The 22,589-nt window shown below is 57.9% G+C and overlaps 1 protein-coding gene and 2 non-coding genes across 3 annotated transcripts in view; all 3 read left to right on the top strand.

The window, feature by feature from the left end:
• The window catches only part of PRRC2B (proline rich coiled-coil 2B), an 85,099-nt gene that overhangs the window by 58,051 nt on the left and 4,459 nt on the right, over positions 1–22,589 (top strand). The window contains exons 15-31 of the mRNA XM_068988187.1: positions 2,925–3,141; positions 3,763–5,829; positions 7,110–7,306; positions 7,874–8,019; positions 8,566–8,707; positions 10,479–10,561; positions 10,868–11,056; positions 11,202–11,399; positions 11,962–12,048; positions 12,556–12,660; positions 12,807–12,999; positions 13,764–13,861; positions 14,767–14,894; positions 15,416–15,656; positions 18,136–18,312; positions 18,759–18,850; positions 21,493–21,574. Of these exons, the coding sequence (XP_068844288.1) occupies positions 2,925–3,141; positions 3,763–5,829; positions 7,110–7,306; positions 7,874–8,019; positions 8,566–8,707; positions 10,479–10,561; positions 10,868–11,056; positions 11,202–11,399; positions 11,962–12,048; positions 12,556–12,660; positions 12,807–12,999; positions 13,764–13,861; positions 14,767–14,894; positions 15,416–15,656; positions 18,136–18,312; positions 18,759–18,850; positions 21,493–21,574 (4,442 nt within the window). The remainder of the gene's footprint in view (positions 1–2,924; positions 3,142–3,762; positions 5,830–7,109; positions 7,307–7,873; positions 8,020–8,565; positions 8,708–10,478; positions 10,562–10,867; positions 11,057–11,201; positions 11,400–11,961; positions 12,049–12,555; positions 12,661–12,806; positions 13,000–13,763; positions 13,862–14,766; positions 14,895–15,415; positions 15,657–18,135; positions 18,313–18,758; positions 18,851–21,492; positions 21,575–22,589) is intronic.
• Positions 13,476–13,561, top strand: LOC138093796 (small nucleolar RNA SNORD62). The gene has a single exon (XR_011146153.1). It is a non-coding gene; the product is annotated as a small nucleolar RNA SNORD62 (small nucleolar RNA).
• On the top strand, positions 17,497–17,580 carry LOC138093804 (small nucleolar RNA SNORD62). The gene has a single exon (XR_011146154.1). It is a non-coding gene; the product is annotated as a small nucleolar RNA SNORD62 (small nucleolar RNA).

Here is a 22,589-nt window from a genome sequence, read left to right as displayed (position 1 = left end):
TCAGGGCTGTGAAGATAGTATTCCTTTTCTTCTGGCTCCTGTGTCTAGTCTGTGTTGCTTTAAGACCGCTTTGTCTTTGGCCTCCTGTAGTTCTTTCTCAAAATGCTGTGTCTAGGTATGTATCTATATCCATCCTTACTTTATTCTGCTTAAAACGCACAGTGCTCACATCTGAGGTTGTATTGCTTTCATCACTTCTGGGAGTTTCTCTTCTAATTACTGTGTTGACTGTTTGCCTTCTTTCATTCTCTGTGTCCTTTCTGCCTGTGTCGCCCACTTCGAGTATTTGTGCTGACTGTGCTGTACGAATGCCTGCATCATCAGGCTGCTTCGCACATTGCCTCCGAGTCTCTCGAATACATGAGAGCTGATGTCTGTGGTGCCTTCTGGGAAAATGCCTGGAATTATTCTCTAATTCCTCGTTCTCCCAAGCTGTGCCTCATCTGCTGTCTGTATTTTTTACTGTCCAGTGGGTTTTTAATTTCAGTGACTGTATTATTACTAGGCTTTTCCTCTCAAATCTTTTTTTCTCGTGTCTTACATTTTTTGTGAGTTTTCAGTTCCTTCTTATTTGCTTTTAATCAAGTAAACCGTAATTCTCTGGTGTTTAACGTTTCGATCTGTTCCTGAAGTTCTTGGGGAACGGTGCGTGATCCCATGGACGTGCTGTGTTCTGAAGTTCTTGGGGAACGGTGCGTGATCCCGTGGACGTGCTGTGTTCTGGAGTTCTTGGGGAATGGTGCGTGATCCCGTGGACGTGCTGTGTTCTGAAGTTCTTGGGGAACGGTGCGTGATCCCGTGGACGTGCTGTGTTCTGAAGTTCTTGGGGAACGGTGCGTGATCCCGTGGACGTGCTGTGTTCTGGAGTTCTTGGGGAATGGTGCGTGATCCCGTGGACGTGCTGTGTTCTGAAGTTTTTGCGGAACGGTGCGTGATCCCGTGGACGTGCTGTGGACTCGTGATGGATTGCTTTCCCGGCGATGTTCTGGGAGTTTTGACGCATAAGTTCGTTTCCGGCAGAGCTATTCTTACCTTGGGGACTCGGTGTAGCTTCGTTTGAGAGTGTATCCCTCCAGGGTGGCTCTGTATTTTCATCTACCAGCCTAGAACTACCTTTCATTGTAACTCAGGAAGTTTTTGGAGAATTCTAGGGGTGTAAATCTGAACTCCACTCTACTACCCCCAAGCCTGTGTGAAAGCTGGCATGCAGCCATGAATTCCTCACTGGGGACTGTTTTCCCTGACCTGACCCTGGCCGGGACACTAGCTCAATCATCTCCCTGTCCTAAAAAGTGTGAGGTTTTTCTGGTCTGCCTTGTAATTGAATGCATAGCCCTTTGAGGGTCTTTGTGTAAGCAGCACCTCGGCTGTAATTCTCTGCCTTATGCAGAGAAGCCTCATCTCTTGTCGGGAGCGGTGAGGGGGTGGTATTTAGGAGCACAGCTATAGGCTACTACATCTAACAGATGTGTCCCTGCGTCCCCTCTCAGGAGCCCTGGCTCGTGCCTCTGGCACATGGCTCTTGCCCACGGCTGTGGTTTCCGCTCCCTGGGGGATTCCTGGTTTTGGGGAGCAGAGCTCTGCAAGTGAAATGTGTAATATGTTTTGTGCAGTGTTTTTGTGATAGGAGGTTTTTTTCAGGTGATGAGCTGCCATATTGCCAAAAATAGCTCTGTGTGGTGCTGAGCAGTTCTGCCTACCTCGTGATCAATACTTAATGAACGGGGTGTAATTTTAGGATTCCAGAGAGGGTCCTCGCCACCACATGACTCAGACTACCTTTGTGCCGGAGTTGTATATTGGTAACCTTTGGACAGAGCATCCACAGCTGAAAGAAAGTATAAAACCACTAGCCTGATGCAGAATCATTTTCCTGATCAGATTATCTCAGCTTTAAAAATGGGCACAAAAAACATTGCTGGCCAGTAATTAGCTTTGTGAAATATCTGAAAAATCAGACCCTCTTTTCTACACAGACTCTGGCCAAATGGGAGGCCTTCAATGTCGTCTACAGCATCCCATCTGTTAGAACTGGACAGAGGGGCCCTAGTGAGGGGGTGCTGTCTCCCAGGCTGGTTTGTATCTGGTTGGACCGAGATGTCAGCTTATCCCTGTTTCCTCGGGCCAGTTAAGAATTGTCATCTGTGTGTCCCCTTCTCCCGTTCCCTGGAGAGAATGTGGATTATCACTATAAGCTCAGGGGCAGAAACAAGCAGAGCTGAAGTCCAGACCCCTTTCTGAATCTTCTTGTAGGGTTTGCAAGCAGGCAGACGCTGGCTCCTGGGTGCATGTAGGCTTCCTGGATCTTCTTGTAGGGTTTGGAAGCAGGCAGACGCTGGCTCCTGGGTGCATGTAGGCTTCCTGGATCTTCTTGTAGGGTTTGGAAGCAGGCAGACGCTGGCTCCTGGGTGCATGTAGGCTTCCTGGATCTTCTTGTAGGGTTTGGAAGCAGGCAGACGCTGGCTCCTGGGTGCATGTAGGCTTCCTGGATCTTCTTGTAGGGTTTGGAAGCAGGCAGACGCTGGCTCCTGGGTGCATGTAGGCTTCCTGGAGTGTAGCTCATCTTCCCTGTGTCTGTGCAGGAGACCCTCGGGCATCTCCCGCTGCTGGCTGTCTGGCCCCTTAGCTTTCTGCTGCCAGCCACGGGCTCTCTAGTTGGTTGTGTCCTGTTTCCATCTGCCAGTTGTTTAACATCTGTCAACATAGGGGATCTTCATCGGGAACTAAGATTGGACCTCCAGGGCCTTCAAACAGGCCTTTCAGATGGCGTGCCTGTGTGCTTTTGGAGGCTCTATGATCAGATGACGTGAAGCAGGTGGGCTGCCGCATCCGCGGGATGGTCGGGGCAGCTCGTCTCCTCTGGGCCTGTGGGCGACCCATGGCTTGCTGAACGAGGTGACCAATTGGCTGTTTGCCTTCTTCAGGATTGATGAAACCCATAATGCCCCCGGATTCCCTTAGTGGGACTGCCTGTCGCTCTGAGGACCAGAGCTGTGTGCCCCCGCTGCCAGAAAGGAAGGTGACCGCCATTGACCCCGCCCCCGTGTGGAGCCCCGAGGGTTACATGGCATTGCAGAGCAAGGGCTACTCGCTGCCCCACCCGAAATCCAGCGACAATTTGGCCATGGACATGCATGTCAGGTGAGGTGACACTTGGTCCTGCTGCCTTGCAGCTGAAGGAGGAATCTCGGTCCTCAGTGAGATGGGCTCTGGGAGGAGGCCGTCCCGGGAGACACCGCCCTCAGGAAAGGGGCGCCTTGAGAGAGATCAGTGTGCTCTGGGAAAGGAGAGTGAGATGAGGATGGCTGGGTGCTTTCATGTGAGAGGCTCCGATGGTGACTGAAGGTCAAGGAGGAATCCTGGGGTCAGAGGCAAATCCCACAGAATCTTGGGCCAGGGCCGTGGGGTGGGGTTGAGCATGTGTGTTACGGCTCCTTCCTGTGAAAGTAAGGTGAGCTGGCTCTGCCGGCCCAGCACCCCAGACTCTTCTTGGACTTTCCGGCTCCAGCGTGTTTGAACCAGAGGATGCCCAGCTGTTCGTGGAGTCCACCAGCCACTGATCATCACTCTGGACTCCAGGGGCCGCCACCAGCCCATGGCCCAGCATCTCTGAGGCCTGTTTAAAGATAGAGCGAATGTTCGTGCCTATGTTTTTTTCTTTTTCGTTTAGAAAAAAGATTTTTTTTTTTTAAACTGTGTTCAGCATGGAAACCAGGAACCAGGCTCCAATCACATTGACTGATTTTTCTGGTTCCTTTTCAGGAGTGAAAGCTCTTACTCTGCCTCCCCCGGAAGGTCAGGGGGCTTGAGTGCCCAGCGCGAGCTCCTTGAGGAGAGAGGGCAGGAGTACTTGAGCGCTTCTGACAAGAAGGCCCCAGCAGACTGTGACTCCCGTGTCTCCTCTCAGAGAGTAGGCCAGGAGCTTTTGTTTCCACCCCAAGAAAATGGTCAGGAAGCAGGCACTCCTGTGAGTCACACCCCAAACCTCAGGTGCTCCCCACTGGAGCCTGACTTTGCCCCCACGGAGAAAAAGCCTGAGTATGGTGACTGGGATGTGAACCACCAGTCAAAGGTTGTCGACCCAGACGCTGCGGTTGAGAAGGAGGTACCACGGGAGGAGCCACCCTTCAGCGTCTCCTCCTGGGAGAAGGAAGGGAGCCCAAGCAAGCCGCCGGCTCTGGAGCCTGAGTGGACGCCAGAAGCCCGGGGCACCAGCAGCCAGCACCCGGAGCAGACCAGCAGGACCCGTAGGTCCGGCCCCATCAAGAAACCTGTCTTAAAGGCCCTCAAGGTGGAGGACAAGGAGAAGGAGCTCGAGAAAGTAAAGCCGGAGCTGGCAGAGGGGAACACCCGCCTGGCCCGGGAGACGGGGCCTGTCCATGAAGTGGCTGAGGATGAGGACCAAGAGAACGACCCCGCACTGGCCAATGTGGCCCTGGCCACCTCAGAGGACCAGGGCTCAGCCCGTGGCAGCTTGGGCCGTGAGGCCAGCTGTCCCGAGGAGGACAACAAGCCTGATGGGGCCCCGGAGGCCAGACCCTCCAGGGAGGCCAGCCACACACCCCCGACCAAGAGGAATAACTGGATCTTTATTGATGAGGAGCAAGCCTTTGGGGGCCGGGGGCCAGCCCGGGGCCGAGGCCGCGGGTTCCGAGAGTTCACCTTCCGCGGGCGGCCCACTGGTAGTGGCCTGTGTGGCGGGGGCGTCCTTGGGGCACGGGGCCTCTACAGCGGCAGTCAGAGGAGTGGCCGGGGCCGGGGGCCGCGGGAGTTTGGGCCGCCGGATGACTTCCCCCGGGCCAAGCCCCGGCGGAGGATTGCCAGCGAGACCCACAGCGAGGGCTCTGAGTACGAGGAGCTTCCCAAGCGGCGGCGGCAGCGAGGCGCCGAGCCTGGGGATGAGGGCACGCTCCCGGAGCGGGAGGAGGCCACGGGAAGGAAGGGCGACTTCAGGGAGTCCTGGCGGTCCGGCAGGATGCACCCCGAGGACCACGGTGGGCCTGAGGCCAAGAACCGAGGCCCCCGGGCCTTCGGGCGTGCCCTACCCCCGCGCCTGAGCAACTGTGCATACAGCCGGAGAACCTTCGCGGCCAAGGAGGTGGCCCCTTGGCCCAGCCGGGGTCCTGGCGCCTCCTGGCAGGAGCCTGGCCCCCCTGATGCGTGTGGGGCCCGGCGGCCCTTAGACAGAGACTATATCCCAGACGCCTACAGACGCCCCGACGCCTTGGGCTCCCGGGGCTTCGAAGATGGCCGCCTGGAGGACCGGAGGGCCTTCTTCCAAGATGACCACGCTGCAGAGTCCGAAAACACAGAGAACCGGCCCTTCCGGCGAAGGCGGCCCCCACGCCAGGACAAGCCGCCCCGCTTCCGGCGCCTCCGGCAAGAACGGGAGGCCCTGGGCCTGTGGGGGCCGGAGGACGAGCCACCTCTGGTGGCCGGCCAGTGGCCGGGCCGTCCCAGACCCTGCCCCGGGGACAGGAGCAGCGCCTCAGGCCGCAGGTCCCCTGAGCTCGCCTATCAGAACTCCTCCGACCATGCCAACGAGGAGTGGGAGACGGCCTCCGAGAGCAGTGACTTCAGTGAGAGGCGGGAGCGGCGGGCCGGCCCCGAGCTGGACCCCCAGGCTGATGGCGGCCCCCCTGGGGTGAGCGCAGGCGAGAAGAAGGAGCTGGCCAAGCGGAGCTTCTCAGGCCAGAGACCCCTGGTGGACAGGCAGACCCGGAAGCTGGAGCCGGGAGGGTTTGGGGAGAAGTCTGTTAGGCCAGGTGGCGGTGACACTTCTCCCCGCTATGAGAGTCATCAGAACGGGACGCCTCTGAAAGCCAAAAGGTAAACCAGAAGCAGAGTCCCGGGTTCTTACTTGTTGCTATGGTTCTGTCAGCCGGTGTTTCCGGCAGCACCTCACGCATGCTGTCCCGCCGTGTGTCAGGGCCCCGACTCCTCCCCTCTCGTTGTGCTCCAGGGCGACCGCCCACCGAGGCCATCGTGTGTGGGCACCTCCATCATTGGCTCTCACCCTGCTGTCTGCTTCTCTGGGGTGTGTTGTTGTTGCTTCAGAACCGAGACCAGAGGCCCCGTCCGGTGGTCCCCTGGAGTGGCTGTCCCAGTACCACTCCAGGGTTCAGTCTCCGTATGTCTTCTCGGAGTCCAGCCAAAGGGCCACCACCACACGGTTGGGGTCGCTCCCTGTGCGTGGCGCCTGGTGAGCACTGGTCTGTTCCCCAGACTCCTCGGCCTCTGACTGTGCCAGGCAGTTTCTTCGCTGGGGCATTGCTGGCCTCCTGGCCGTGCAGAGAGATCTTCCCTGAGTGCCTTTGCTTTTCCACAAAAGATAAGCAACTCCACCCCGGGGATAACGCCCACACTTGGTGATAGCCAGGCAGTAAACAGGGGCTGTTTACTGTTACCGAGGCCCAAAGGGTGCCTCTCCGGACTCAGAGGTGTTGAGGTGGGTGCCCTGTGCTCAGTGTCTGCTCGCTGCCCACAGCTGGCCCGGGATCAGGGTAGGGGCAGAGCCCGTGCAGCCCACATCCCTGATGTGGCTCTGGCCCCGCCCAGGTGCCGAGGAAGACAATTATCCTACTTCCCAGCCTCCTCAAGGGTTCAGGGCACAGAGGCCTGGCCTGTAGTTCACTCGTATCTCTGAACAAGGCGCCACAGGAGAATGTGGGTTCTTGTCGGTGTGGATCTGGAGGAGCTTTCTAGGCCCCAGACGCCAAGACCTGGCTTTCCTTCTGGTTTCTGCCCCAGGGGACTGGCAGTGGAGCGAGGCCTGGGCTCCCTCTGCGGCCCAGTTCTAAGCCTTGCCCCTTATCTCTCTTCTGTAGCCCTACTGGGTGTGGTAGGCAAAGGGAAAGGACAGGAGTACTAGCCAGGGGAGAGGGTGAGGACAGAGCAGCTTTCCCAGGGTCTTTGCTGGAGCAGCGGTCTGGGGCAGCCTCCCCACAGGCTCGAGACAGCGTGTAACCAGCCACCCCTTCTGCTGGGTGGAGGGGACAGCTGGAGGGAATGACGTAGACCAGGGCTGAGCTTGGGTGTGTGCTGGGCGTGTATGCAGCTTCACCTTCTTGGGCCACTTCTGAGCTGACGAGATCTTCCTTCCTCTCTAGGTCCCCAGACGAGGCCTTGCCTGGAGGTCTTGGCTGCAGCAGTGGGAGCGGCCACTACACCCTGGAGCGGGCAACCCGTGCTGCCACTGACGTCCCCGAAGCTTCCTGTGAGGAGGCAGAGAAGGAGGCCAGGCTGGCCGCCCAGAGGTCAGGCGAGCAGGGAGAGACCGTGAAACCGTTCGACCTGAGCTACGGACGTGAGTGTCAGCTCACATCTCCAGGGGAAGGAGGGTCCAGGCGAAATGGGGGAGGTGGGCATGGCCACCGCTGTGGGCTGCTGAGTTTGCCCTTTGCTGAATATCTTAGGTTCTGGGCCACATACGTACTGGGTTAAGAGCAAAACAGGAAGGATTCCTGCCCTTGTGTTGCTCACAGCTCTGCTGCACTCCCGTAACACCCCTGCAGTGTCTCAGTTTTAAAGATGGGAAGCTGAGCCCCAGAGAAGCTGAGTGGTTTATCCAGGGTCACACAGCTGGTTAGGAGTAGAGCTGGGACTTAGGTGTGTGTGTCTCTGAGGCCTGTTTTCTTAACTGTGACCTGTTTGGTTTGAGATAACAGTGCATTGCAGGGTTGTGAGAAGGGTGTAGAAATCCTCACTGGGTTTCCTAGAGCCTGGTGATGGTGAATATGCTGAGGCCCAAGCCAGCTAAGCCCCTGGCCTTTTGAGCTGACTCAGTGCTTAGATATCAGGTGTCTGTAGGGTTAGGTTATCCTTAGCTTTCAGTAAATGGAACCATTGCTCTTCCTTGTGAATCTTGGTTCAGATGCCATCATTGAAAATTGCGGATCCAGCCCTGGGGAAGAGAGTGAGGTGGGCTCTCTGGTGGGCGAAGGCTTCATTGAAGTCCTGACCAAGAAGCAGCGCCGCCTGCTGGAGGAGGAGAGGAGAAAGAAGGAGCAAGCCGTGCAGGTGCGGGGCGCGCTGTGAGGGGCACGGGGCGCGCTGTGAGGGGCCACGGGACGCGCTGTGAGGGGCCACGGGGCGCGCTGTGAGGGGCACGGGGCTGGGACGCAGGGACACCTGTAGCCTGTGGCGTCAGAGTGTTCTGAATTCGGGCTGGGAGAGGAAGAAAGGCATGCTTGTCAGCAGGTGCTTCCTCCCAGGGCCCACTGTCACTGTGCTCCATGGGATAGATGGTGTGATTTCCCTGGTCTCAGAGAGTAACTGATGCTTGGTGACACCAGCTGAAACGGGCTGAGCAGGACACAGACCTCTGTTAGCTCCTGAAGTCCAGCCTACTCCTACTGTGGTCTCAGATCTCAACCCACTGAGCACTTGCAGGGGTGGTTTGGTCGGCACTGCAGTTCCCGCGTGGTTGAGGTCTTAACCGACGGTTGGTGAATTCTCTGGAGCAGTTTCTGGGTGTGGTTTTGGAGCCCACAGTCGTTTTCCTGGGGGGAACTCATTTTTCTTGTCTGCCATCGAGGCTGGACCGTATCACCCTCTTCTCCGTAGGTTCCTGTCAAAGGCCGAAGTCTCTCCTCTCGAATTCCTCCTCGGTTTGCAAAGAAGCAGAACAACCTGTGCCTGGAGCAGGGCGATGGGCCTGTGCCCAGCAGCAGCCTGGGCACCGAGATCTGGGAGAGCAGCAGCCAGGGTAAGAGCTTGTGTTCGGCCCTCGGGCCGCCTCCCAGGCTTGGGGCCCTTCTCAGGGAGGGCTTTGCCCTGGGGCCATGAGCATAGGCACAGCACTGCTTGTCTCCTGGCTTCCTCTGTCTGGGGTTAATGCCGCCTGAGCACCACGTGCTGCTGCAGCCTCTGAGCAGATGTCAAAGTTTCCCTGCCAGAAGCGTGGTGGCGAGCAGAGCATTCCGCATCCAGTGACAGGAAAGAGTGGTCCCCACCCCGCCTGGCCGAGGTCGCTCAGGAGTTGGTTTGACTGTTGCCCACGTCAGCTATCCTTCCTTCTTGCCTTGCGGGCGAGGAGCAGATGCCTGTTTGGGAGAACAGGAGTCCAGAGCTTTCCCGTCTGTGCTGTGCGCCCTTTCCTTGCCAGAAGGAGGTTTCTGTCAACTCCTCTCCAAATGTTGTCTTAGACTTGAAACCAGGCTAGGGTGTCCCTTAATCTATAGAAAACCTGTTTCCCTGAAGCTAAGAAAATTTCTTATCCAGTGGCATTTTTCTGATAATCTTTCAGTTTGAAATACAAAACCATTTGAGCAGATTGTTCTTGAGTTCCTGCTTTGGGCAAGGCCCTGCAGGGCGGGCAGCAGGAACTTGGTGAAATCATCCATCGCTAGCTCTTTTATTCAGAGCAGCGGAGGCTTCCGGAGTGAAGTGACAACTCTGGAGCCACGTGACAGACACCCAAGAGCCTGGGTTCTGAGCCTGATTGTCTCAATTTTACCACACGGCCTGTCTTCATGTTTCTGATTAAAACCTTGATTCTAACACATTTCAATGTAATATTGGGAAATTATCAACTCTGATTGAAAGTAAAATAGCCTTTTAGTAAATTTTGGTATCAGTCAGTTTGGTTCTGTGAGAGTGGTGGGTGTCACAGCGTAAATGTCCAAAAATACATACCTTCCAGCTTGGTCAAGCAGGGTGGACCAACTCAGGAGTTGCCCTTGGCCATCAAGGCTTTCCCTCCTGGATTGTGCAATGTCTTGTGGTTGCTCAGACCAGGGGTGTGTGGATGGCTTCAGAAGGGCCCTGGATCTTGGAAAAGAGCTTGGGAGGTTTTGTGCACACAGACAGGGTCCGTGACTTTTGTTGGATTCTTAAGAATGGTTGAGCTAACAACAGTTGGGTAATAATTAGCTTGACTTGTTTAAAGACTTGTAGCTGCTGCTAAGCTGCTAAGTCACTTCAGTCGTGTCTGACTCTGTGCCATAGACGGCAGCCCGCCAGGCTCCCCCGTCCCTGGGATTCTCCAGGCAAGAACACTGGAGTGAGTTACCATTTCCTTCTCCAGTGCATGAAAGTGAAAAGGGAAAGTGAAGTCGCTCAGTTGTATCCGACTCTTAGCAGCCTACCAGGCTCCTCCATCCATGAGATTTTCCAGGCAAGAGTACTAGAGTGGGTTGCCATTGCCTTCTCCATCAAAGACTTGTAGAGAGATGCCAATTTGTAGAAATAAATAGTTGGCTTATGTGAAAAAAGCTTTACCACAGCAGAGGCAGTGATACGGAGCTCTAGTCCCTATGAGTGAGAAGTTGCTGGTGTGTTTACCTGGAGCTCATCATCCATGAAATCTTGGGAGGCGCGTTTATGGAGATGTTTCTGGGGACATTGGGAAGTCGAGTGAAGGTGTCAGACTGAGGAGGGAGGTGGTTTGGAGACGAGTTTGTGCGAGCTGCCCGTGGTCGTGTTTCTGGCTTGGTGGCTCCTCTTTGATGTCCTGACTCTGTCTTCCTCCTCGGCAGCCCTCCCTCTTCAGGCCTCGACCAGTGACTCCTGGACCAAAGCTGCCACTGCCTTCACCAGCACTGAGCCTGGCTCTGCTGAGGTGAGTGGCCCCCAGGCACCAAGCATGTGCTCACAGCCCAGGGCCGTCGCGGCCGCCACCCAGGCTCTCCCTGGCCTCACGGTGAGCCTGGCTCATTGCTAGTCTCCAGTCTTGCTTTCAGGTGTGTGGGAAGGAGAAAGAGGGGATGGCCAGGGAGTACCCATCCTGGCTTCTTGGCGTCTGGCCGTGCTCACAGTGCAGGGGCCCACATGTACTGGGGATCACAGGCTCTGGCCGGGAGACATGTCATCCCCCAGGTCTCGCTCTGCGGGACTCAGGTGCTGATTGGCCGTGTGTCCTGCACAGCAGGGCTTTAAGAGCAGCCAGGGAGACAGCGGTGTTGACCTGAGCGCCGAGTCCCGAGAGTCCTCAGCGACCTCCTCGCAGCGCAGCTCCCCATATGGCACCCTGAAGCCCGAGGAGGCAGGCGGGCCCGGCCTGGAGCCCAAGGCCGACGGCCACAAGGAGCAGACTCAAAAGCAGTCAGAGCCAAAGGTAATCTGGAGCCCGGCTCTCAGGGGCCAGGCTAGGCACAAGGGCTGGTGTCTTTTGTCTTCTTTTTTGGCTCTCAGTTCCTTGGAAGCTAGAGGTCAGGGTCACTCCAGGCTGTGTGTCTTAGCCTCTTTGCTTTTCTGTCAAGGATTCAGAACAAGGCTCCGGACAGAGCAAGGAGCACAGACCAGGACCCATCGGCAATGAGCGCTCTCTGAAAAACAGAAAGGGCTCCGAGGGGGCCGAACGGCTGCAAGGGGCTGTGGTTCCCCCTGTTAACGGGGTGGAGATTCACGTGGACTCTGTGCTGCCGGTGCCACCCATTGAATTTGGAGTCAATCCGAAGGTGAGGCTTGAAGTGCTTCTTCTACCCACCGCCCCCCAAGCCCCGTTTCTGGTGCTTGGAGAGGGAGGAGGGGCCTTTCCTAGAGGAGCAGGGTGGTAGGTGCTGGCAGCACTCCAGAGGGTGTTGTGGGGTGGCATCGTGGGTGAAGAGCTGCTGTGGGCTGGCCCTGTCTCCCTGCCAGTGCCAGGCAGGTTCTCAGACCAAGCAGGAAGCCTGACAGAGAAGGGGATGGCCGCCTTGCTTGGGGGCTGTCGGGGAACAGCTGGCTGTTTTGTTCATGTGGTGAATACTGCTTATTTATTTATGTGGCTGTGCTAGGTCTTAGTTGCATCACATGGAGTCTTTAATCTTAGTTGTGGCATATGGGATCTAATTCCCTGACCAGGGACTGAATCCAGGCCCCCTGTGTTGGGATCCCAGTCTTAGCCCCTGGACCACCGGGGAAGTCCCATACTGGGTTTCTTGAGTTGCTGAGGCTATGGGTCTACTTCGTGTGTGTCTCTGCCAGAAGGTGAGCCAAGGTGATTTCTGTGTGCTTTGTTCCCCCTTTTTATTTCCCTAGGACTCTGATTTCAGCTTGCAGCCCGGCTCTGCCTCTGGTCCCGCGGGGAATCCAGTTGTCAAGCTTCAGGACGCATTGGCCAGTAATGTAAGTCTGTGCTTCTACCACCCAGCTCGGTTTGTGTCTTGGTGCTGTCTCTAGTTCCACGCGCGTGGCAAGCTGTTCCACGCCCTGGCTTTGTGCACTTAAAGTGGAGTGGTGTAACTCCTAAGGTCTGGTGTGTTTGGCACTTGGTGAGTCGAAACTCTCCCGGTTCCATGGTCACACACGTTTGAGAATGCTGTGCTAAATAAACAAAGTTTCTTTACTCTGCAGTTTCTCAGAAATCCTGTGACCTGCAGGTGGGCGCTGGGCACGGCAGGAAGGGGCTCTCGCACTAGGTTTCTGACCATATTTTCAGGGCCTCTTTTCACGGTTTGGGGGAAGGGGCTGAGACAGGAACTGGGACTTCCATGCTGTGCAGCGGGGCTTGCATGCTGGCTGCCAGCTGTGCTTCTGTTGCCGAGACATGGCAGCCCTGCTGGAAGGCTGGGTCCAGGCAGGAGGGGTGTGGCTCCCCCGCCTGCAGGGGTCCCACCGTGTCCTTCCCTCCAGGCCGGGCTGGCCCCCAGCATCCCCATTCTGCGGCGGGACCACCACATCCAGAGGGCCATCGGCCTCTCCCACATGTCCTTCCCCACCGCCGACCTCACTCTGAAGGTAACTCGGGGCCCAGCTTGTGAGGGGGCAAGAGCAAGCAGAGCCCACCCTAGCACACCCGCTCCCCGCACCCCGGGGCTTAGCTTGTACCGCCCCCTGCCTTCTGGGTGGTAACTTCCATCTCCCCCGCCTCCTTGTTTCCGAAGATGGAGTCTGCGCGCAAGGCTTGGGAAAACTCGCCCAGCTTGCCGGAGCAGAGCTCGCCAGGAGGCGCCGGCTCGGGCCTGCAGCCCGCATCCTCCGGGGGGGCCTCCAGCGGGGTCAGCTATAGCTCCTTTGGCGGCGTCTCCATGCCCCCCGTGCCCGTGGCCTCGGTTGCACCTTCTGCATCGCTTCCAGGTACCTCTCCCCTGGCCCAGCTCAGGGACGCTGCTCCAGTGCCTCGAGGGAAATGCAGGGTCTGTAGCCCTGAGCGCTCCCTGCCTTGGCCTAAGGGGCGCGTTCCCGGCTGCGAGCCACGGATTCCTGTGTGCTCTGGTCTCTGGCACTTGCTGCTCTTGGCCTCCAACCCTGGGAGGCGACAGGACTCTGTGACCTCGGCAGGGCTCTCTCACCTCCTGGAGAGAGGCCCCAGCAGAGACTCTGTCGCATGAGTAGCTGTCTGAGCCTTTCCCCCTCCTCTGTGAAGTAGCACAGGGTCGTGAGGGCCAGGTGTGGGGTCACCATGCTGATAAGATGAGCTCACACCTGGGAAGGGTTTGTATCAACTGAGCCTCAATAAGCGGGAGCCAGTTTTACCCCAGTTGTCACTGTCCTGGTCACGGTGTCAGTGCCTGAAGGAGCCCGTGGGGATTCAGGGGGCCCAGCTGCCAGCGTCTCAGTGATGCGATTCCAATAGATCCTTCTGACCCTCCACTGTGGACTCAATAGCAGGGGGATGAAGAGGAACGTGACTGAGAGACCATGGCAGCCTCCTTTATGACTGAGCCCTTCCTGGGTGTGCGGGGTGGTGGGCAAGGCGGGAGGCCGGCTGCAGCGGTGCCTCCCCTTAGGCTGCCCAGAAGCCCGGGGCCAGCTCTGCCACGTTCCCTCCCCCACCGCTTCGCTGGACCTTCTGGGACAGTGAGACGATCCTGTTCCCCTGCCTCAAATTCTGTTTCCAGGCAGCCACCTGCCACCTCTCTACCTGGATGGCCATGTGTTTGCAAGTCAGCCCCGGCTGGTTCCTCAGACCATACCTCAGCAGCAGAGTTTCCAACAGGTGATGCCAGCGAGACCGGCGACCCAGGGACACGGGGGAGGGCGCAGCACGGGGCGTGATTGGCTGCTTCACGTGCCCGTTCCCTCCCTGTCTCGTGCTTCGCACCCCTCACGTTACTGCCCTGTGCCTGGCACGTTACAGCAGCCAGGTATTGTTTACTGAGTGAGCACGTGAGAGCCGAGGAGGAGGGACAGAGCTGAGTGCTCTGGACCACTTAGCTTTCCTTTCTTGACGCTCTCCCTCCTGCACCCTAGCTGGGGAATTCACTGAAATGGAATTCTCTTTGGTGATCAGGTATCCTTCTGATGAAGAGAAGAAAGGCCTAGACTCCCAGGCATGGATGCGTTAGAAAGAGGTAGTTGTAGAAGTGAGCAGGTGTCTATGTTCACGCACAGTGGGCACACTGCTGTGCTGCCAGGGGCCGCGTGTGGGAGTCTCCTCCTGAAGCCGGTGCTGGGCCTTCCACGGGGGGTCCTGTGCCTGCAGAAACCAGGGTGAAGCGCCGCCCCAGGGGCAGAGGACACGGCCCGTCCTGGTCTTTTCAGAGCACATCCTTAAACATTATGTCGTTTGGTTCTGCAAGGTCTCGTAATTGGGTCATACCGCACATATTCCTCTGTCTGTGGCATTTTCTGAACCCACCTCTGTTGGCCGTGGAGCTCGGACTTGTTTGTCCCACTGTGCAGGGTCCAGTGTAGGGACGATTGTGCTGGTTTGGGGTTGCTGCCAGTTCTCTGCTCGCTCCCGAGAAGGAAGGAAGCACAGGCAGACTGTTGAGTTCGCGTTGAGGGCGGTGTCGGCTGCCCCGGGGAGAAGGGCCGGGGTGGGGGTGAGGGGGTGCCAGTGGCGGGCTGTGAGAAGCAGCTTTCAGGGCAGCGCGATGACCGCCCGCCTCCCGTCTGCAGGCTGCCGCTGCCCAGCAGATCCCGATTTCCCTTCACACGTCTCTGCAAGCTCAAGCCCAGCTGGGACTGAGGGGTGGGCTGCCCGTCTCCCAGTCTCAGGAGATCTTCAGCTCCTTGCAGCCCTTCAGGTGAGATGCCCGGGTTTGGGGGGCTTGGTGGCTTGCCCCCAGGGCTTCCGGCCTTCCCAGTCTGTGGGGCTGGTCCCTCGGCCACTGGTTGCTGCGCGCATGTCCGAGGGGGCCGGGAGTCGGGGGTGAGCCGTGCTGTGGGCAAGGCCACGGCCCAGCCTTGTCTTTTGTGCCCGCGTCCTCCTGCCCCCTCCCTGCTCTCCCTCCTTGCCGCCCCGGCCCGCGCACTCAGTGTGTCTGTCCTGTGCTTTTGGCATCATACAGGTTTTCCTGTGTCTCATATAGCCTGTATGTTTGCCTAATACGGTGATGTTCAAACTGGGGTCCCTAGACTAGCAGCAGCAGCAGCAGCGTCTAGGAGCTTGCTGTAAATGCAGGTTCTCAGGCCCCATCCCAGGCTTCTGAGTCAGAACCCCTGGGGCTGAGCCAAGAGCCCGTGTGGGAGCAAGTGCCTGGGGTCTGAGGTTAGAGCAGCTGGCGCAGCCGCGTGCCTGACCTGCCCTTCCGTCTGGCTCTCGCAGGTCTCAGGTGTACATGCACCCCAGCCTGTCACCGCCCAGCACCATGATCCTCTCCGGAGGCACAGCCTTGAAGGCCCCCTACTCGGCGTTCCCTGGCATGCAGCCCCTGGAGATGGTGAAGCCCCAGTCCGGCTCTCCCTACCAGCCCATGAGTGGGAGCCAAGCCCTGGTCTACGAGGGCCCGCTCAGCCAGGCGGCCGGGCTCGGCGCCTCCCAGATGTTGGACTCCCAGCTCCCGCAGGTCAGGAAATCAGTCATGCCCGCTTCCAAGCCTCAGGTCTCTTTTCTTCATGACCCTTTCCCCTCGTATCTTCCTCTTGACGCGCCCTGGCTTCTGTGCGGCTCATGGCCGCTGGGACTGGTGCCTGGGCTCAGGCCTGGGCCGGCTCCTCCACCCACCATGAACAGCTCCGAGGCCTCGCTTCTCCTGCAGCCTCTCCCACTACCCGGGCTCAGGGGTGCTGAGGGTCCGCTCTCGTGCTCACTCGTGCTTCTAGACCCTCTAACCCTGGCCTCATTCCCACCCACCGTGTGCTGCAAGCGCCAGGTGACAGGATCTCTGGTTCCATGTCCTCCTGGCCCCTGGCCCCTGGGCACATTAGACTGTTCCGAGGGTCACTCCCTTCCTTTGGCCCCTGGATCAGTCTTCAGCTCCACTCCCGTGTGGTTCTTGGCAGGGCGGACGTCTCTGTGGATGACCCTCCTGCAGCCTCCTCACCCCCGGGGCTCCGCTCACCAGTCCACGGTCTGGACTGGTCCCTGCTCGCAGCTGCACCTCTCCCATCGTCTTGGGCTTAAGGGTCCTACCCGGTCACCACCTTGAATTTTTTCACCCCCTCCTTCTAGTGACCAACTACCTCCAACCACTTGTTAACACCCTCCTACTTCCCTACTCGTTGTGGGATGGGGTGCACCATGGCTTGTAGGATCTTAGTTCTCTAACCAGGGATTGAACCCGTGTAGTCTGCGGTGGAAGCGTGGGGTCCTAATCACTGGACCACCAGGGAATTCCCCACTCCTTGTCGTTTGTACTCAGCTTCCCACCCTCACCTCTGTGCTCACCCAGGTTAGACCCTGGCCTGTCTCTGCCTCTGCCTGTGAATGGATTCAGGCTAAATACAGACCCTCCAGATGGCCCTCCACAGACACAGGGCCCTCCCCACCCAACGCACAGCCCCCTGCATGCACAGTTCCCAGTGGCTGGATTCAGACTGAATACAGCTCTCTCCAGACAGCCCCCTGCACTCACACAGGGGCCCCCCACCCGACGCACAGCCTCCCTGGACGCACAGTTCCCGGTCTTGGTACCTCGCCTCTTCATTGCCTTCTCCCCCACCTTGACGGTTCCTCCTGTGTCCACAAAGAAATGTGAGTTCGTAACCAGGATCTCTGAAGGCCAGGAAGGGCCCTGGGGCAAGGGTGGCAGCCGTCCTCACCCACCCGGGTGCTGCCCTAGCATGTATTAGCACCTGCCACCCTCGGCCGCATCCCCAGGCAACCCTGTCTTCCACTTTCTTCTAACAAAGGAAACCCTTTAAGGGCATCAGCCCGCCCCACATTACTGAGCCTGCCCTTCCCCCTCCTCTTCCTGCCCGGTCAGCAGCATCTGAGCCAGGGGTCAGGCTCGCTGGGCTGCGGGGACTGCCCCTGGCTCTCTGCCCTCCCCGCGGCCCTCCTCCTCCGTCCCTTCTGCCGCCTCCTCCTCGCCTCCCCTGGCAGTAAGTCAGTGTGCCTCCTGGGCTCTGTCTAGACCTGTGCTTCTGAGCCTCATCCCAGCGCAGCTCTCCCTGCTTCTGTCTTCAGCCCAGACCGGCCTCTCGACTTGAATTCATACCCAGTGAGCTGCCCGCCATTTCTGCTCACAACTCACAGTATCTCAAACTTAAGGGAAGCAAACTTCACGTCCAGCAGGGTCATCTTTCTGTTTCTGTTCCCCCCAAGCCCCTGTTGATGCCTAAGCCCATTCCGTCAGCTGTACCTCTGAAAAGTATTCAGAGTCTGGGCCTTTCTCGTCCTGTCTACCCCGCTCCCGCCCTCACCCCCATCAGGGCTCTGCCCAGGGCACATGCGAGTGCCACTCGTCTCAGTGACGCGGCCCCAGTAGGCCCTTCTGACCCCCACTGTGGGCTCAGTAGCAGGAGATGAAGAGGGACGGGACTGAGAGACGACACGTGGGGGCCCCCGGCCCCCCTCCTGGGTCTCCGGGCCCACCTCCTTGCTCTCTCACACCTCGCTCCAGCCTTCAGGAGCATTCCCTTGGGCCTGGTGGTCCCCGCCTTGTCCTATCATAATAGCCTTCAGAAGGACCCAGAGACACTGGGAGCCCTAAGCCCTGGACCCCGGCTGCTTTCTGTCGCCTTTGGAGGCAAAGCATAAGGGACTCCTGCCTTTTTGTGCCACAAAAGGGCCCACAGACAGCCCTCCAGCTGCTCTCCAGCTCTCCTCTTTGGGGGACTCGCTGGGCCACTGCTTAGGAGGAGGTCTCTGGCCTTCGCTGACCTTTCTCTCCCTCCCCTCAACCCCTGCAGCCAGCCTGTGGTTCTCTTCTCCTGCTCTCCCGAGAGTGCAAAATTAGGGTGATTGCTGCTGCAGTCTGTCAAGAATCTGTTCTGCTAGGGGGGCCCTTGCTTCCTCCTTTGGAATGAGAGACCCTGAAGTGTGACATGGGCTTGCTCTTGGACATGCGTGCCATCCTCCTGACTGTGCCCCTTGTCCAGCAGCTGACGATGCCCCTGCCTGGCTCCCAGCTGCCTCTGCCCCGGTACGGCTCCGGGCAGCAGCCCCTGCTCCTGCCACAGTCCATCCAGCTGCCCCAGGCGCAGAGCCTCTCAGTCGGGGCCCCCCGCAGGATCCTCGCCCCTGGGTCCCAGCCTTCGATCCTCAACACCAGCAGAGAGGTGAGGCTCACTCTGTCTTGCTATGATCCTGGGATGCGGGGCGGGGGAGTCCTGGCCTTGGGGGACCCTCCTTGTAAGTCAGGAGCCGTAGCTGTCGTGCAGCGTGGAGGCTCTGGGCCTCACCAGATGGCTGGCTTCCTGCTCTCTGCCAAGTCCTCTCGGTCCCAAGGCAGGAGCTCCTGCTCACCTGTCACTACAGCATGGACAGGCCTGGGTGCACGGGTCAGGAGGGCCTTAGGGGCTGCTGCTGAGGTCCGGGGGCCAGAGCCCTTGCCAGCTCCAGGTTCCACACAGGGCGGCCTCGGTGGTGCGTGTCCATCCTCCTCATCTCGTGGCACCCCCAACCCCCACCCCGCAGCCCCAGCTCTGCCCAGGGTGGTGGTGTGGGGGCAGCCGTCCCCAGGGCCCTGCTGTGACTCTGTCGCTCCCCTTCCCGGCGTCTCTAGTCCTCTCAGATGGAGATGAAGGGCTTCCACTTTGCCGACAGTAAACAGAATGTTCCTGCAGGAGGCTCCGTGCCGTCACCGCAGACCTACAGGTAAAGCACCACCCTGGGGTTGGGTGCTCACAGCGAGCCCTCAAGGCGCAGTCATGGGCCCTGGGAGAGCAGGGCGCTGAGGTGGGGTCGCCTTTGTCAGCCCACCTGTCACCAGGAAGCTGCAGTGCGGGGATGCAGGAGACTCGGGGTTGGTTCTGCTTTTTTTATCATAAACTGTTCTGATGCCAGAGAACTTTGTGGAGAGATAGGGAGAGGAAAGGCTGATGTCACGGAAACATCAGGGCCGACCCTGGCTACTGGCAGCCTTCTCACCAGGTTCTTCATAAAAGACTCCCTGGCATGGGGGTGCGCACTCTGCAGCGGGGACTCCTCTCCCTAGGCCGCATGTCCCCCGTGGGCTTCTGACCCACCAGGGCTTGCTGCTCTGGGCTCGAGGGCGCGAGTGGACCTCCTCTGGATCCGCCTCCACCTCTAGTCCCAGGTCGCTTGCTGGATTCAGAGGGGGCTTGGTGTATGTAAGCCATGGGCTGAGTTATGGCTGACCCTTGAACTTACAGGGGGTAGGGGTGCTAACCTTCCATGCGGTTGAGAAGTCAAGCATACTTCACAGCCGTTCATGTCCACGGTTCCATATTTGAGGATTCAGCCGACTGTGGGCTATGTAGTAGGTGTATATTGAAAAAAATCTGCGTGTAAGTGGACTCCGTGCAGTTGTTCAAGGGTCAGCAGTTCTTAGTATGTTAGGAAGTTAGGGAGCGTCCAGTTCTGACAGCTTTTGCACTGGCTGGGAAGGCCCCACACTCTGGGGTCTGGCCCAAGGGTTGGTACAGTCGACTCTTGTTGACCGTAGAGGGTTCCTGGAATTCCCTCCTGTTTGCCCATGAGGAACACTGGTGTGCGTGACCTGCAGTGCCTATGCGAGATGACCGCGTAGCTATGGCTGAGCTTACCCCCCCACACAGCCAGCCGCCTGCCCCCTCGACCCGGAGTGTGGAGGCCGAGTCGCCCTCCTGCACGTCAGTCCTCCAGCTGCATGCAGTTCCTGAGAAAGGGGTTCTTGTCAGTCGCCCCCTGTTTCTGTTATCTTTCCTGTTCTTATTTTCACTCTCTCGGCTTGACTTTTTTTCTTGTTGTTTTCAAGCATATTTTTCATACAGGCCAAAACTATAGACCTGTAAAAAGTATCTGTGGGCAGCAGCAGCAAACAGTGAGTTTGGGTAAGAAAAAGGAAGCTCAGACACAAAGGGATTCCCCTGCTGCCACAGGCAGGTTTTATCCCATCTGATTGGAGAGCCTTCCTTGGAGGCAAACCCGGAAAAGGCACGCTCACGTAACAAGAGTCGCCTGTGTCCATTCGCTGTCGGCATGGCAGCAGCGGCTTTGTTCTTGGGAGAATGCTTAGAAAAGACAAGCGTAGCTGGTAGCCTTTGTTGGTGTCTTAGTGGGGTTGGGAGAATGGGAGTGGTTTATAGTGCAGTGTTGCCCAAGTTTTCTGGAGACAGGGCTTCGGATGCATGCCCTGTCAAAGAAGGGTTCCTTGACCAGATACTTGGCAGGGGGGTGTGAGCCCGGGAGGGCTTGCTGGGGAGTCAGGGCGCACCTCAGCAGAGGGCTTACATTCCCCTGGCCCTCAGGGGGTCTTGTTGAGCTCTTCTCATGACTTTTGACCACAGAATCCTTCTCCACATGTTATTTAGTCGCTAAGTGGTGTCCGACTCTGTGGCCCCATGGTCTATAGACCACCAGGTTCCTCTGTCCATGGGATTTCCTAGGCAAGAATACTGGAGTGGTGGGTTGCTATTTCCTTCTCCAAGGGATCATCCCTACATAGGGATCGAGGCCACATCTCCTGCATTGGCAGGCGGATTCTTTACCACCGAGCCCCCAGGGAGGCCCTTTTTGCCACACAGCACCTGGTTAATTAACATCCTTGGAGCTAGTTGTCTATCAGTGGTACACATGTAGAAAGATGATTTACATTTTTATTACTTCTGGTATTATTGTTTGCTACCCACTACCCTCTACTTCCCAAATGAAGACCAGAAGGATACTTGGCATAGCTCATGTATCAGGCTTTTTTTGGTGGGGGGGGGCACGCTGTGTAGCTTGCAGGGTGTTAGTTCCCCAGCCAGGGGTTGAACTTGGGCCCCAACAGTGTGAGCACTGAGTCCTAACCTCTGGATCACCAGGGAGTTCCCTTCTTTTTAAAGTCTAAACTCCTATTGGAGTTTAAGCTCGTTTTTATTTTTTATTTATTTCATCAATTATATATACACATATGTACCTGCCGTGGCAGTCGGCTTGTGGGATCTTAATAACCTGACCAAGGATTGAACCCAGATCCACGGCAGTGAAAAGCGGAGTCCTGACCACTGGACCACCAGGGAGTCCCTTCATGTATCAGGTCTTATAGCCCTTTTGTCTGGAGCATCAAGTTGGTCCAGACCCTCCAAACCTGAGAGACGATTGGTGACTGTCCTTTGGTCGGTGTCTGCCCATGGTGGGACCTGGCCACCGCCCCTCAGGTGTGTCCCTGTGAACTGGGTTGGAGGTGCCAGGGCCCCGTGGCGACACCCTCGCCCCCTGTGCTCTGGCTGTCTGGGTCTGTGTCCTCCGATGGAGGCTTGACTCCATTTCCGTGGTGACGCGTGTGTTCTCACCCCCTCCTTTGGTTTTTTCAGGCCTAGCTCTGCTAGCCCCAGTGGGAAGCCCTCTGGATCAGCAGTTAACATGGGCTCTGTGCAGGGACACTACGTTCAACAGGTAGAAGATGGCTTTCCAGACCCTCCAGCCCCGGATGCTTAGGCCCGTCGCCAAGTGCCAAAAGAGGAGGGACTGTCCAGCCTGTTTGCGTGCTCCTCTTAGAAAGAGACATGCCCTGGCGCTTAGAGAGTGGCGCTGGGAGCCTGCGTCCCTCCTGGAGAAGGCGCTTCTCCTTTTGCCGGGCGTCTGGATCCTTCCTTGTCCTGCTGAGAAGGGAGGATGCGGATTCCATGGAGGAGGTCACGCCGGAAGGGGGACTCTCCCTCCGTAGCAATTGGGCTGTGAAGGCACTGGGACCCGGTTAGGCCCGGGGGTCAGCTCTAGAAGCCGGGGGTATGCGGGCGCGTATGCGCCTGGCGTGTGTGCCTGTGTGTGCTGGCCTAGTAAGTGCTGTGTCTCGTTCTTCTCTTGGCCGGGTGGGGTCTAGATGGACTGACATTCTCCTGTTTATAACGAGAGGGCTGGCTCAGCATCTTTGCCTTTGGCACGATCTCTTCACTCCTGTAAAATGTGACCGGGCTCCAGAGCTCAGACAAGTCAGGTGTGGGATGTTAGCAAGACAGCCTTCCTGGCTGGTGGAAGTAGAGGCTCTGTTGTTCAGTTCACTTCTCCTAACTCAGTTCCCCAAGGGTCACTCTCTGAGTTGCTAGGCCTGAGCTTCTAAAGCTTCCTTGAGAACTCACACCACCGTGTGAGGGGCAGAACCAGGCTGCTCACTCGGTGACACCCCTCACTGTGCAGAGCTGCAGCGTAAGTGGCTCCTGGCTGTGACTCTGGAGGTCACATTAGGGGCTTGGGGAAAGGCTCCCACAAAATGGGAGTCGGGAGGGTTGAGGATCTGGGAGGCTGAGTTGGTTGAGAGGCCCCCCGCTCCTGCAGCACAGGCTGGGGTGCGCTGATTTGAGAAGGTCCCTGGGGTGGCCTTGGGTGGGCCACTCCTGCAGAGGCCCCTGGGCGGCACAGATGCTTCCCCGGGACCCGGGCCTCCTGCCTCTCTGAATCACTGCACTCAGCG

The sequence above is a fragment of the Capricornis sumatraensis genome, chromosome 1 (assembly GCF_032405125.1).
Source record: "Capricornis sumatraensis isolate serow.1 chromosome 1, serow.2, whole genome shotgun sequence".
NCBI classification, from domain to species: domain Eukaryota; kingdom Metazoa; phylum Chordata; class Mammalia; order Artiodactyla; family Bovidae; genus Capricornis; species Capricornis sumatraensis.
Note: the sequence above shows the minus strand (reverse complement) of the source record. Positions and strands in the feature narration are given on the sequence as shown.